The 13,739-nt window shown below is 45.5% G+C and overlaps 1 protein-coding gene across 1 annotated transcript in view; it reads left to right on the top strand.

The window, feature by feature from the left end:
- Positions 1–13,739, top strand: part of LOC126547320 (pancreatic lipase-related protein 2-like) — a 41,417-nt gene that overhangs the window by 14,758 nt on the left and 12,920 nt on the right. Inside the window, exons 3-5 of the mRNA XM_050195284.3 lie at positions 1,298–1,389; positions 8,516–8,653; positions 11,399–11,695. Coding sequence (XP_050051241.2) covers positions 1,298–1,389; positions 8,516–8,653; positions 11,399–11,695 — 527 coding nt within the window. The remainder of the gene's footprint in view (positions 1–1,297; positions 1,390–8,515; positions 8,654–11,398; positions 11,696–13,739) is intronic.

The raw sequence follows: 13,739 nt of genomic DNA, 5'->3' as shown, positions 1-13,739 counted from the left end.
TGCGTTCTGCTTTTTCTATTGACTGGGGAGTCGAGTAGTAAACCTTGCATGATTTTGGATCGATATCATGAAGATGGAGAACGGTGGCTTCCCGCCCCAAAAGGTTTGTTAAGATATGCGCGCACACCCTATAGAAAGGCGGAAGCCGCTTCTACAGGGCACCCGGCAGCAGATACATTGTATCATTCTCTTTCCTCATTGACAACAAGGCCGTGATTAAGCGAGATATAACGCATTACAGCGTAGACTCCGTTCCATGGTGAGCGAGATTGGCGGATTTTTCAGCCACAACGTTTAAATACCTCCTTGTAAGTTTAGTCAACGCAATTAGCGATATCCCCTCATGTAAAGATGGAGCCTATTCTAAGGATAAGCATCACTGTGCTTCGTTGGGTGTAGTGATCGCTGAAAGTAAAACTACGTGGCAAAATGTTACTTTTCCACGCCACTTTACCACAAAGGTGATACACACCAACAAGTTACATTCTAGCGGCTAGGCGTCGTACGACGAGCGTACAAAGAAAATTAAACGTGGAAATAATGACTAATAGTGGCGCGCAATTATCGCATCAATGAATAGGTCTGAATAAAAATTTGGGTGGCGTAAGGTTGGAGTTAATAAACCTCGCGACACGAACACATGTGGGTCATGTGTTGTTCGGACATTACGATTTTCCGCTACTGTGACAATGCCGCTTGTAAGTTATTCTGGCGAGCTCGCTAAGTCCCCAATACTACTTGAGGGCATGTGCGACACGGCAGATTTGCATACTCCGTTTCACAAAATGGCACAATAATGGAAGCTCATTGTATAGCTGGCGTGAGCCAAACAAAATGCGTGGTCATGCGGATGTAACATGTGTCTTTACGCCGCGCGCCTCGCCGTTAGTTAATGGGGACAGTCTTGAGCGTGTTCTCGAGCGCCCTCCCCAGAGCACGCCTTGTAACTTCAACTCCAGTGTGAATTATTATCAATCTGAGCACAGCTGCGCCCAGGGTGTATACCTCTAACTGAAAATGCATCCTAGAGAACTAATTCAGGGAGTGGCGAAAATCGAAGCGGTTTAACCGATAGGTGATGCGCATAGACAATGCTCGCTTTAAAGCAAGTGATGGGTTACATATCTCGTGAGCTCAGATGCGTTTCTTGTAGTCACGTTTCTTTTCCTTTTCTTTTAATTTGCTCACTAATCGTGAGTAATTGTGCCATCACACAGCAGTTTTCATGGAACATTTTTAATGTGGCCTCCTGGTCTCTCTTTCTTTTATTCCTCGTATTCTCCTGCACCGCAAACAGCGTTCGTGCTCCTGGCGGCTTCTCTCTCCGCGGGCGTGCTGATGGTGAACGCTGCACCCCAGCAAGATTCGTCGTTTGGACTTGGCGCCTTGGTACGGCTCCGAGACGCCCCAGTCATCACCGCTTGAAGCGCGTCTTTCCACACCGACATTAAGTTCACAAAGGAGGACGCATTATAATGACACATGTTAAACAGCGCTACGTAGTGCACAAAACTAAACAAAACGCAGAACTCGTATAGATGTCATCACCCACGCGTAGGCACCTTGTTAACATTTCTCAGCTCTATAAGCTGCGTTCTGCTGCCTAAGACAGCTCGATCGTTGCCCCTAAAAACACAAATAAGACTGAATAGAAGAAAGCAGCGGCGTAAAGAGCTCAGAACTGTTAAGAGCGTGCGGGGGCGTTGCCACCATTAACGATTTTAAGGTACGTACAGTCGAAGCGATTTGAAGGTGATCACATTAAGTGGGTTAGCTACTGAGACACAGATTATACTTGGCAGAAATTGACAAAAATACATTAGCCTATCTTGCACATTCTTTATTCTATCCCGCGACTCTTGACCTTGACTAGAAAGGTAGTCACAGTAGGATTATAAAGGACGTGTTAGTCTGACTAGATGCACGCGGCGTTCAAGGCTGAACGGGTTATGCTTATAACTCTCGTCTGCTATATCGTAGGTATGCTCCAGTTCAGATGGCCCATCAGGCACACATGCTAGTTGAGTAGATACAGGATGACTAAATAGGGTCACTACTCTTGTATAATCAGGTTTTTTTTTTCGCTTATCTCTCACACTGATAGTCACAAAGCTGTGAAATCAAATGTAACATAGCACATTTTTTTTTCTGTCTCTCTTTGTTTACGACAGTGTTGATAATCTTAAACACTTTGTATTCCGTCCGAAACCGCAAAGCACAGGCTCTGTAGAGAGCAAAAATATTGCGAACGTGTAGACGTAGCTCCCATAGCAACATATTCATAGGTGTAGAGAAGGCCCCTTGCGTGCACTTAGGCCCTGGCTTCGTTAATTGTCGTCCACACAAACCATTCCATCCTGAAAGTCGCACGAGGAAGGGCCTTTTCTCGTGACCACTGTACTGCTTACGCGCAAGTTATATTGAAATCAGTGAACGCCGCTTACCCGTGTTTTGTACAAACATGCGGAATTGACAAAATGCGACTTTCTTTGCAGCGTGGCCACCGCTTTCAAGCAAAGTGATCAAGCTTGCGACCCCGCGGACCATGTGTTTCCTTGCAGCTTGCACACACAGGCCCTCAGTTTCTGTACCCCAAGTCCTCTAACAAACTCTCGCTTTTTCCTCCTCCTAATGTTTCCCGAGGTGAAATAAGACTTCAGATACCTTGAGGTTGAAGGCCTTTGTCCTCCAATTGAGGTTCTGGCATCGCTAATAAAGCCTGTCCTATCTTCCAGATCAGTTCCCAACAGCTGATTTTAAAGTAGCGCGATTCTGCACCATCGACCCAGTTTATTATCGAAGCCTCTCGTAGAACCCACGCCACGGTAGCCAGCTTAAACCTTCAAGTTCGTATGATAACATTTTATGCTTGCTGTCAATGTCATTTGAAAGCAGCCCACAAGTAATCGTTTCATGCAAAACGAAATCATATACTCCACATTGAAGCGAAACAGCTGTATCTTATCTGCATGGTAATGAGTTTAATGCATTTTGTGCCGCTCACGCCGCAAGCCACTCAACCAAAAACGCATTTAAATCAGTCAGTTGAGCCCCATTAGTATCCCTTAGACAAAAAGTTTGATGAGCGCCTATTAGCTGAATGAGCCGCTGAACACTCGTCAAGAGTGACTATCTTTCAACGCCTGGCAATGCAGGTCGCTAAACGTATGTTCAGTTCTGACTACGAACCATATAGCAAGGGCTCCTATTGTATCATTAGCCCTTCAGTGCTCTATAGAGTGGTGAACCATCGCCGTCATCCTTCATAACATTTAAGCACCAGCAGTACAAGAACCCCATCTCGACGCACACCAACAGCTCTTCTTAAGGCTGCAAGTAACTTGCGTACTTTTCACAAAAGATTTAGTAATAATAATTTATTGAACTCTGAACGCAAGTATCCGCATATTGTCGTTAGCATGTACTAAAAGAAAACAACCGAAATTTGTACAAGAATTTAGCCAGACCGCGTCGATATAGACCGACCCAATCAGCTTCAGCAGATACGAAAAGCTTATATGTCATGTATTCGGTTTTTCCTCAGATGTCATTGGTCGAAAAATATTTTCGAGCTTATAGGTCATTAACACTGAAGCCATAGTACGCAAATCCTTCAGCGATAATAGGGAACAAGTCGAGCGACATCAGATCGATGAGGGTAGCTATAGGGGCTTGTCGGCACGGCATCTTCTATTTTATTGTAGAGCAAGCTGAACGGCAAGGACAACAGAAAGGCGCTGTGTTTGTACCAAATGGGCCTTTCTGTTGTCTTTGTCGTTCAGCTTACGCTAGAACAAAGTGGGCGACATCAGTTAGCGTACAAACCTGTACGTGTTCTTCAATTAACGTCGCGAAATATCGCGTGGTTTTATCGCCTGTTCCCGCTGCTTTCTTAGCCCAAGGAATTTTATTGTTTATGCCCAGTAGCCACGCACAATGCACGTGACAACCGCAGTAGGATAATCGCAGACCCTGGTGGTGCTGGCTTGTGTCAGCGCATGCGGACACGCCAGGGTTTCGACGCCAGCCATTGCAAGCGTCTATCGCATCCATCGCACCCGGGACGCTGCCTCGTGCGTGAACCCCCTGCACGAGGTGCTCTCTGTGTAACCCCCCCCCCCCCCCCAATTGTACCCCACTCGTCACCTGTATGTTGTGCCTGTGTTTGTCCTGTTTGTAACTTGTCTGTTGTCCTGTTGATAACACATCTGTTGTCCTGCTGTCTTTTGTTCTGTTCAGGGTAAAGCGTTTCGCTCCATTCGTCGCCTGTCGTTCCTGCCCACGAGAACGCTGCGAGCGGTGTGGCAAACCTTCCTTGCTCCCTTTGTTTCGCGCTTAGTTTTCCTTTTCAGACATCGAAGAAACAAGATGCCCGAGACGTCGTAACGTATGCGTGCATGTGTGTGCAGGTCTATGTGTGCTTTTTCGTTGTTCCCTTGTGTATGCTTGTGTGGCTTACCTACCGACGCACTTTCAAGCCCTTTGTGAATAAGTGTTACCTCCCCTCTCCCTTCATTTTTTTTTTCTTGCTATTCCTTGCCCGACCCTACGCTAAAACGCTGAATTTCCGGCCGATAACAAAACATTGGACGCACGAACAATGGATCACTATGTTGGTATAAAAGCTAGAAAGCGTGCGTTTTTAGCTGCATTAGTTTTCAAAGGTTAGGTTAGGATCACACGACTGCAATCACATAATGGCCGCCGTAAGAAATCTTGTGCATTTCGCCACACAAAACGCTGCTACACGTTGAGAAATTGTCACGAAATTTACGAAGTTGGCTGGCGCAATGCAAGGCGTTTAAAAGGCTCCGGAAACCTGAAAATCACCTTTGAATAGGCTGGGAACAGGCGCCGACGCCCAGCGGAGCACACAGGCTATAGCGTGAACGATCTACAAAATTAGACACGTCAAGCCTACCTTTCAGGATATCATATCCATTTTAATAATGCCGCCGTGGCAGTAGTAGTAGTAGTAGTAGTAGTAGTAGTAGTAGTAGTAGTAGTAGTAGTAGTAGTAGTAGCGGCTGCTGCTGCTGCTGTTGCTGCTACTTTCCAGACATCACTTTAACTGGATTATTGTTTCACCTGACCCTCTAAGGGATAATATCGCTTATCCCGATATCATCACGTCTGTTTTGTGCTGGTTCGCCTAAGCGTTGCTACATGTCAAGTGCTTCGGCCGTGTTGTATTTTAACCGCTTTAAGAAACCCAATCGAGTTTATGTTCCTACATGAACGTAAACCCTGCTTAAAATGCAAAGATTAAAAGATAATAAATGTCTTTGTGACCTTAACAAGTAAACTCAAGTAAACGAATCCACGGATGCAAGTAGTAGTAATAACAATGATATAAGAGCGGCATATATGTAGGGAGCCTTTTTTTTTTTTTTAAGCTGCACCAATTCTTTGTTTAAGAAATTGACTGTGGCAGATAGTACAATTTTAGCCTTTGAGCTAAATTACTCGTTGAGGCGGCCATTACTTCTACGAGAAATCAAACTACTTAATTGAATAAGTAACATAAGTACGCTTATTGATGTTTTAATTAGTTACGTTGCGGCACATATTTTGAGAAATTGAAGTTAATTAAACGTGATTTAGTGTAATTGTGATGATTACTCCAATAGGTAAGCATTTTGACCTCTCGTAAAGGTAATCGCCGCCTCAACGAGTAATTTAGCTCAAGGGTTAGGATTACGCTACTGCCACAGGCCATTTTCTTTTTTCTTTTTAATTTTGCACCTGGTATGGTGAATATGGCGTACAGCTCCCAGCACATTTGCCTGAACGGTGTGCTCTGCGTGCGCGCCCTCCGCCTGCCGGAGGCCGCCGTTTCGTCACCGCCACGTCCGTCGGTGAATCAGAAAAAGCATGTGGACAGCAGTAATCTCGAAATTTCCCATTATTTGGCAGCGCATTCTCATAAAGAAGACGCCTCAAACCGTGCCCTCTGGTGCAGGGCGCCAAACTCGTTATAAAAAGATCACCAATCCCGTGCTAGGACGGGTGTGAGGGGGGCGGGCTGTGCCCTCGGTGCACTACCCTGTCGAGAGCAGCTTGTTTATGGCGTGTGCTGGTCGCAGCGCCTCTTTCATTTCTTCACTGCCACTCTTCGTATTCCTTGTGCTCGTAAACTGACATGAAGCAGAAGGAGAATAGTGTAACTCTATAACTAGCAGGAACCTAACCGGATAAAGCTTACAAAAAGTTACACTCAACTGGGATGCCATGAGCTTGTTCAATAAGCAAGTACAAAACGGGTTCCCATGAACTGAAAAAAAAAATGCCGGCCAGGCAGAACCCATCTCACGATGAATGTCGACGCTAATGCGATTAGCATTGCAAAAGTATAGCGACACAGCGTACTGCCACCACAGGCACACGAAATGGCAATCTCGCTGCCAACCTCGATGTCGGTTGAAACTTCGTAGTATCCCTAGTATCCTGGCTGCAACTTCGTTGCGATGGCTCTCCATCCAGCGGCCGCGCTCTACATGGAGGCGTCTGATATAGAAGGGGTGCTATCGCTTTAATATATTTAAGGCTACATACCCTTTGTGCCACCTTGGCACATCCATCCTGGAGGGATTGGCCAAGAATGGGCATATACCAGTTACACGTATACGCATTGCCCGAAGCTGTCTATTCAGATACATACCCAGTAAAACATAAACCCAAGTTGTCTACTAGGCCAGACAGCAGACAGCTGTAAGTTGTCTATTAAGGCACATACCCACGGAGGAAGGAAGATGTTAGGAGAGAGCATTACGTCGCGCAGCCAACCTTGGCAAGCAAACGCTCCGTGAAGCCCATACATTTGCTCAGTGGTGGCCCAACACGTGTCCTCTTGCGTAGAGATCATCGAGCAAGAATCGAGATTTGCTGAGACGTTTGATTCCCCGTAGCTATGCCAGTAGTTTTTATTCGGCACGCGTTTGTTCGGCAGCCCTGCCGTGGCTCTGCCTGCAGAGCGGAAACACTAAAATCAACCGCGCACTTTGACGTGCTATGCCGTGCTGGGCCACTAATTCGACTTCAATCGCGTTGCGCGATGCACCCTCCTAACATTTTCCTTCCTCTATGCACATCCCCATTGACCCATGTTGTCTGCTCGGCAGGGCAGTAGCCAGCAAATACCTAGTGGCCCAAGCTAGTAGACAACCTGGGTCACTGGGTGAAAGATGTTGTACATGGGGTGTTTCACGTAACTTGAACCAAGGATGTTAAAAAAAGTGGTTAACCGCAGCTGAGTGAAACCAATGACATACTGTTTGTCGTCATGTGGGGCTCCTTAGAGTATATTTTATATTCCACCTAATTAGTTAATTAACTAAGATCAATTATGCAAAATTCTTGTATTCACTTTAGGGCCAAGTGCGTTTCGTTGTGTTGTAAAGATGGTTCAGAAACGACCGATCCAATTTTTAGTGGCAACGTACATGCTGCGTGGCAATTCTTTGAGCGTTTAAAGAAATCCCGCGAAATATCGAATAAAACCCCGTGACTCCGCTCGTTCGCTATCGTATTGCAGCGCTCTCAAACGTGATAAAAATGACGTACGGCGCGAAGAACAAGGACTGCGAGAGACGACAAACACTGCGCTGTGTTTGTCGTCTCTCACGGTCCTTGTCCTTCGCGCTGTACGTCGTTTTTATCATGAATTACCAACTAGCCCAAGCAACCACCCTAGCTCTCAACCACGCTTCGAGCTCATTGCATATCATGGACGACGGCGCTTCCTTTCCGTGTGCCACCGTCAAAGATGCTGACGCACTGTGGAGCTGATGCCTAGAGCCGCGGCCGCTCACTTCGCCACGGTCCGCGCGGACGGTTCTTTCGCACGAACCGGTATTGAGAGCACTGCAATACGATAGCGCATGAGCGCAGTCACGTGGTCTTAGCTCATATTTCGCGGGCTTTCTTTAAACGCCGAAAACAAAATCACCACGCAGCATGTGCGTTGCCACAAAAAAAAAAAAAGATGGATCAGTCGTTTCTGAACCTCCTCTACCACGTAACGAAACGCACATGGCCTTAAAGTGAATATTAAATATTTTGAATAATTGGTGTGGCTTAATTAGCTAATTAAGCGGAATATAAAAAAAGATACTCTAAGAAGCGCCACATGGCGGCAAACCATATGTCGTTTGTTTCATTCAACTGCGGTTAACAGCATTTTTTTTTTAATCCTTGGTTCAAGTTACGTGAAACACCCTGTATACAGACATACCGCAAAGTGGGTATAATTGCTAAAAATGGTAATCCCATTAATACGCTTTTCTGCTCCAGTAACAGAAAAGAAATGACGACTCGTAACAGCTATATAGCGATCAGGAATAGTACTTGCTGGGAATCACACAGTCGCCTTCGAAAAGAAAAAAAAAGCTTTATTTTTCCTGCTGATTTTTCATTTTCTTTCGCGCGGAGTATACAAAGCAGCTTCACTCTATAAGTCAGTGATGATCCCCGAAATCGCTCTCTAATGGCATTCTTGCATATCGCCTGCCTGCAGTTCCGACCCTCCGTGCAATCGAACTCCGAACTGTCCACGAGCTCGCCAATTGGCGACGCTGCCCGCTACCTGGACTCCACGGGTAAAGTTTTCGACTCAGTTGTTCCAGGGAAATTTGCCGAGAAGCTATTGCCCAAGGTGAGTTCCAAACAAAAAACCCGCAGCCTGGTATTTAAAGCTCGCTGATGTTGTTACGCACTTCATTGGGCGTTTCCTGTACCATTCTGTTGCTGGTAGAGCACGCGAGAGCTCTCTCTAAAAAAATTTCGCTGAAACTATTGACAATGATTGTCAATGTAAGCAAATAGAATAGCCCGAACGAACGAACGAACGAACGAACGAACGAACGAACGAACGAACGAACGAACGAACGAACGAACGAACGAACGAACGAACGAACGAACGAACGAACGAATGTTTTCCTTGCCGAGTCCGACCAACCACGAAAACCGGTAAAAGAGGCAAAGAAAGCTATTCGCTTTGCAAAAAGTTTGACAGCATGTTACACTCCTGCAACACGTGAAGGCGAAAGCGTGCTGCACACGTGGTCGCGCATTAAGTTATACGATCGAAGGAGTGAGGCACCTTGCAAGACATATAACGAGCCGCAGTGTGAAGAAAACGTACGGCGCTGTAGGTCGACCTCCTCAACGACACATGCGAGCACCTAATGCACTACCTACAGGTTATTTCATTCTTTCTTTCGTTCTCTCTTGCTTTCTGTCCTCCTTTCTTTCTTGCTTTGTACTTTCTTTGTTCTTTCGTTCGTTCTTTCGTTCCTTCTTTCTTTCTTTCTTTTTTTCTTTCGGTTCTTCATTCATATTCAGCCATTGCATCTTTGATTGCTTACAGAGGTATGAGCCATTCCTGATAATGATATTTTTTGTCTCACTGGACTAGACGCCGCTTTTTTCGGGTATAAGCCATTGTAACGATCCACCTTCAGGCTTTCGCCTTAAAAACAAAAACAAACAGGCTGCAGAGACTGCAGTGCGAGAGAGCCCTCCAGATACAGTGCTGCTACCGGAGGCAAGAAACACAAATGGTTTGTGGTTATACATTTTATACTTTCTCGACCTATTCCCAAAAAAGAAATGACGCGGAACGTTCAAAGTTATGCGACAGCAAACTACTACGTAATTCTGAACGCAGAACAAGTATATAGAAATGAAAATCGCAACAAATGTTGTCTTTCTTAAATATGCATCATGAACTCTTAAAACTGTGGACGTTGTCGTATTCACGCATATACAACTCAGCATAGGGTGTAAATCTTATGTCCCATTTGGCAATGTACTCCTCAGCCCTGCAAAGCGGCAAAGATTGTCAGGCAATTGCTCAATGCTATAGATTTGCTGAAAGGCACAAATTTTAATTCAAACCAATTCAAACAGTGCCGTGGGCATTAAGTCGCTATTATGTGCAGGGTTACAATTAGAAGCTAACTGTTATTATTTTTTGGTACTTGCGCGCTGGCATCAGAAAGCATCTGCCATTGTGCCAGTTGGAGATTGCAGGGAGAGGGCTTCGTCCTGCAATGGACATAAAAGATGATGATGATGGTGATGATGATGATGGTTGTTGTTGTTGTTGTTGTTGTTGTTGTTGTTGTTGTTGTTGTTGTTGTTGTTGTTGTTGTTGTGCAGCTTACAAGCATGCATGCGCCCCGTGTGAACTTTCCACTTAGCGATTAGAGCTTAGCTTGAACGGCGTAACGCGTGCAAGCTAATCACGTTATGAGACCTGTATTCCTCGAACGCACAGCATATTTGTTTTTGCTACATTCGGATATTTTTTGGCCTATAAACTGCTGTTCTTCACTCAATTAGGACCGTTTTAGCGATTGTATACTATTTCGTGTCGCAACACCTGTTTTACTTAAACTTTTTTTATCTTTGTGAACGTTTCTAACCACGTAATTTTAACGCAACAGCATTAAGGGCCCCTTATCACCGAAAATGCAGCGCCGGCGTCCCACGTCCAGCGTCGACCGTCTAGAGAGCGCAAAACCCTTCTGAACCACGCATACACAACTACGCAGGCACTCCGTGTAGCGCAAGGACGTTACTGAAATAAATAAATTTCTCAAAGTAAAATGCATAAGAAAAATCGTAAAGTACGAATTATACACAGCCTACAGACATGATAACGTCGGATTTTAATTTGTATATACGAGAAAACATAATTCTGTTACGCGAAAACTCAAACACAAACCCCTTTTCAAGCATTTCTACCGTTCATAGAGCGGCGCGACCGTTTCCTTGTAACACCACCACCCAGATGGCGCTCGCCTCCACGCATCCGCGGCCCACGCGAGGCCGTGTTTGTACCAGAAAGCACGCCTTCGTGCATAACGCTCGCTGACAGCGTTTCCCAGCAAACATTCCGGTTACATAAGCTACAGTTGCCTGGAAGCGTGAGAAGCAGTCAGGGATCTTTTTAATGCTATTGCATTCCACTCTTAATGGCGAAGCTTAAGCGTCCTTCAAATTTTTGTCTTCCGTATCGATTTCTTGTTGACGAAATATGAAGCATTTCTTTCTCTTTTTTTAAAGAATGTTTGTAGTATTATAGATAGAAGCAAATAAATTACTGTGAGGCAAAGGCGAACGGAGGCGAGTTACCTTTCCCGCTGCAGACCCTCTCTTCCATTGACTTGACCATCGCCCACAAACGAATCATTCCTTCCTTGCCTTCTCCCATATCGGAGCTCAGGACCCAAGTTGCATTTACGCCGTGACCCGCCGTATCTCTATCACCCCTTTATTTTCTTTCTGCGCGGCGCATTTCCGGTGGCAGTAAAATGACAGGCAGAGAGGATAGCAGAGAGCAAAGAAGAGAGGACACAATGTTACCAACGCCTGGCGCTATTATCCATCGCAGTTTGACGACCAGAAAGACAAGGTGTGCTACGAGTTCGTCGGCTGCTTCAGCAACCGGGACAGGTTCACACACCCGACCTCGTTCCCCAGCGATCCGGAGTCTGTGGACACCAAATTCCTGCTTTACTCGCGCTCCAACCGGCGCTCGCCCGTCAAGCTCGACTACCGGCCCAGCAAGAGCCTCGGCCGCCTCGCCCAGTTCGACCAGCGCAAGCCACTCAAGCTCATCGTGCACGGCTTCCTCGAGAGCAGCAAGGCTCGCTGGATGCAGGACATCAAGGACGCATTCCTGGACCTGGTACGTGCACCCATCGTATGCTCGTATCGTAATTTAGTTGTTTGTTAAAAATAAACTAAGCGGGAGCGAGGAAGTTACTCCTGACCGCACTAACTGTATAGCGCGATCTGCTCACACCTGAACGGCGATCAGTAGTGGGCGGATGGGGGTGGGGAAGTAAAATGGACGGAGAGAGGGGAGACTGCTAAACACACTTTCATTTTTTTCTCTATAAGATCTATAAAATGCGGGCAGCACGCCAGTTTTGCCAATAATTAAAACCTAACCAATTGTATAGATACTGCGCCTTCGGAGAATTCTTTGGGTCGGAAGAAGCAAGACTTGCTATCTCAACTGACAAGCAAGGAAGTTGAGGTACTTGGTGCGGTTGCCTTAGCTCATACATTCAGCCTAGCTAAACCTACCCCAAAAGAAGTGATAAAGATAGAGGTGGCCTTCAATTGATATTTTGTGGAAAATACTCCATCCACGCCAAGCGTAGTCTGCGCGAACCATCGACTCACTTTTGAAAAATTGACACAATCATCACAATGCATTGAAATCGGACTATTCGTTCTTCAATGAGCTGTGGTGAGCCATCAACTCTTTACTGGTTACGTGATAAAACACATGACGCACCCAGGCAACATGAGCGTTACAGAGGTGTTGCACATCACAGTCCGCTGTCGTGTGGAAAGCGCTATGTTGGGCAAACAGGACGCTGTGTTAAATGTTGAATGAGCATGAAGTTAACCTCAGAAGAGAATTACGCTCGATTGATCCTCAATGCTGTCCTAGTGCTGTTGTCGCCCAGATTTTAATCATACGAGAATTTTGTGCAGACCTCAAAAACAACTGATTAAGAAAATTTCGAAAGCTCGTGAAATATGTGGCTCGGGTACGTCAAGCGTTGTTATATGAGGCCACTGGCACTTTCCAGCAAATAATTAATATGGAAAAAGCAGGAGGGGCACGATAACACATTCCTCTCTCTTTCTCTTGTTATGTTCTTTTATCTGTCCTTTCTATATATGCGCTCATTTCGAACTAAAATAGTAGTTCGAAGTCAGCGTAACGTGTATGCATTATTTCGTTCTCGTCCTGCTCGGCACTGTTCAGATCAGAATATGTTCAACCAACAAGCCCAAATTCGAAAGCTATCAAGTTCATTCGTCTTTATCATTCACTTAATTTTGTAACATACGTCAAGCGTTCGCTTTCGGTAAGGGTCTTCTATTTGCTATTCATGAAGCGTAATCTGCACGCATCCAGCTTGATGAACACGCTGAGGGCAAAAGGCAAAACAAAAAGGAGCACAAAAAAACAAGACGGTGCGCACCTTCCTGTCGGCGTTCTGTGCCGCCTTGTTTACGCTCACCACGTTCAGTCAGAGGTGCCAACAAGACCAATATCCAGTGCTGCCTAGACTATTTAGCTCTCTTTTTTGCCACTGGTATTCCTTCAAGACTAGAACCGCTCAAGACTTCCATTTGTGCTTTTACCTGCCGACGCAAAGCTTTTACGGACGCCCATTGCGTCCTCACCGAAATTGCCGATAGTGTTATCTGTGAACTTTACGGTGACAAAGGCAGCACTGACAATCAGAAAAGGAAATTTTCTTCTTAAGTTCGTGAGTGCGATAAGAAGCGTCACGTAGCTGTTAAGTGATGCATATATATGAAGATGCGGATTTACAATAATATATCAGTTGCTAGAGCGCTCCCATTTGTGTATCCGTTTGCCTTCATGTTGAGCCTCTTTAGAAAGCTCAACCATTTCCAGATTGGAATTCCGACTGGCCCAAGAAACAGGATTCCTGACGCTGTTCGCCTAGTTTGATTTATAGAGATTACTCCCCGTTGCATCAGGACGTTTAGATGACCGGCACTTAAAAATCGACCTAGAGCATCGTCGGCTAATACTCAGAAGACTTTAAATATGCTGCTAATGTTTTTTTTTTTTATTTCTCCTATTTCTCCTTGCTCTCTCTCTTTTTCTTTTCTGTTGTTTTTTTTTCCTTTTTTTTCCTGAGCGAGCGTTTTATCGATTAGGTGCGGCGTCGTGC

The sequence above is a fragment of the Dermacentor andersoni genome, chromosome 1 (assembly GCF_023375885.2).
Source record: "Dermacentor andersoni chromosome 1, qqDerAnde1_hic_scaffold, whole genome shotgun sequence".
Taxonomy (NCBI): domain Eukaryota; kingdom Metazoa; phylum Arthropoda; class Arachnida; order Ixodida; family Ixodidae; genus Dermacentor; species Dermacentor andersoni.
This window is presented reverse-complemented; position numbering and strand designations above follow the sequence as displayed.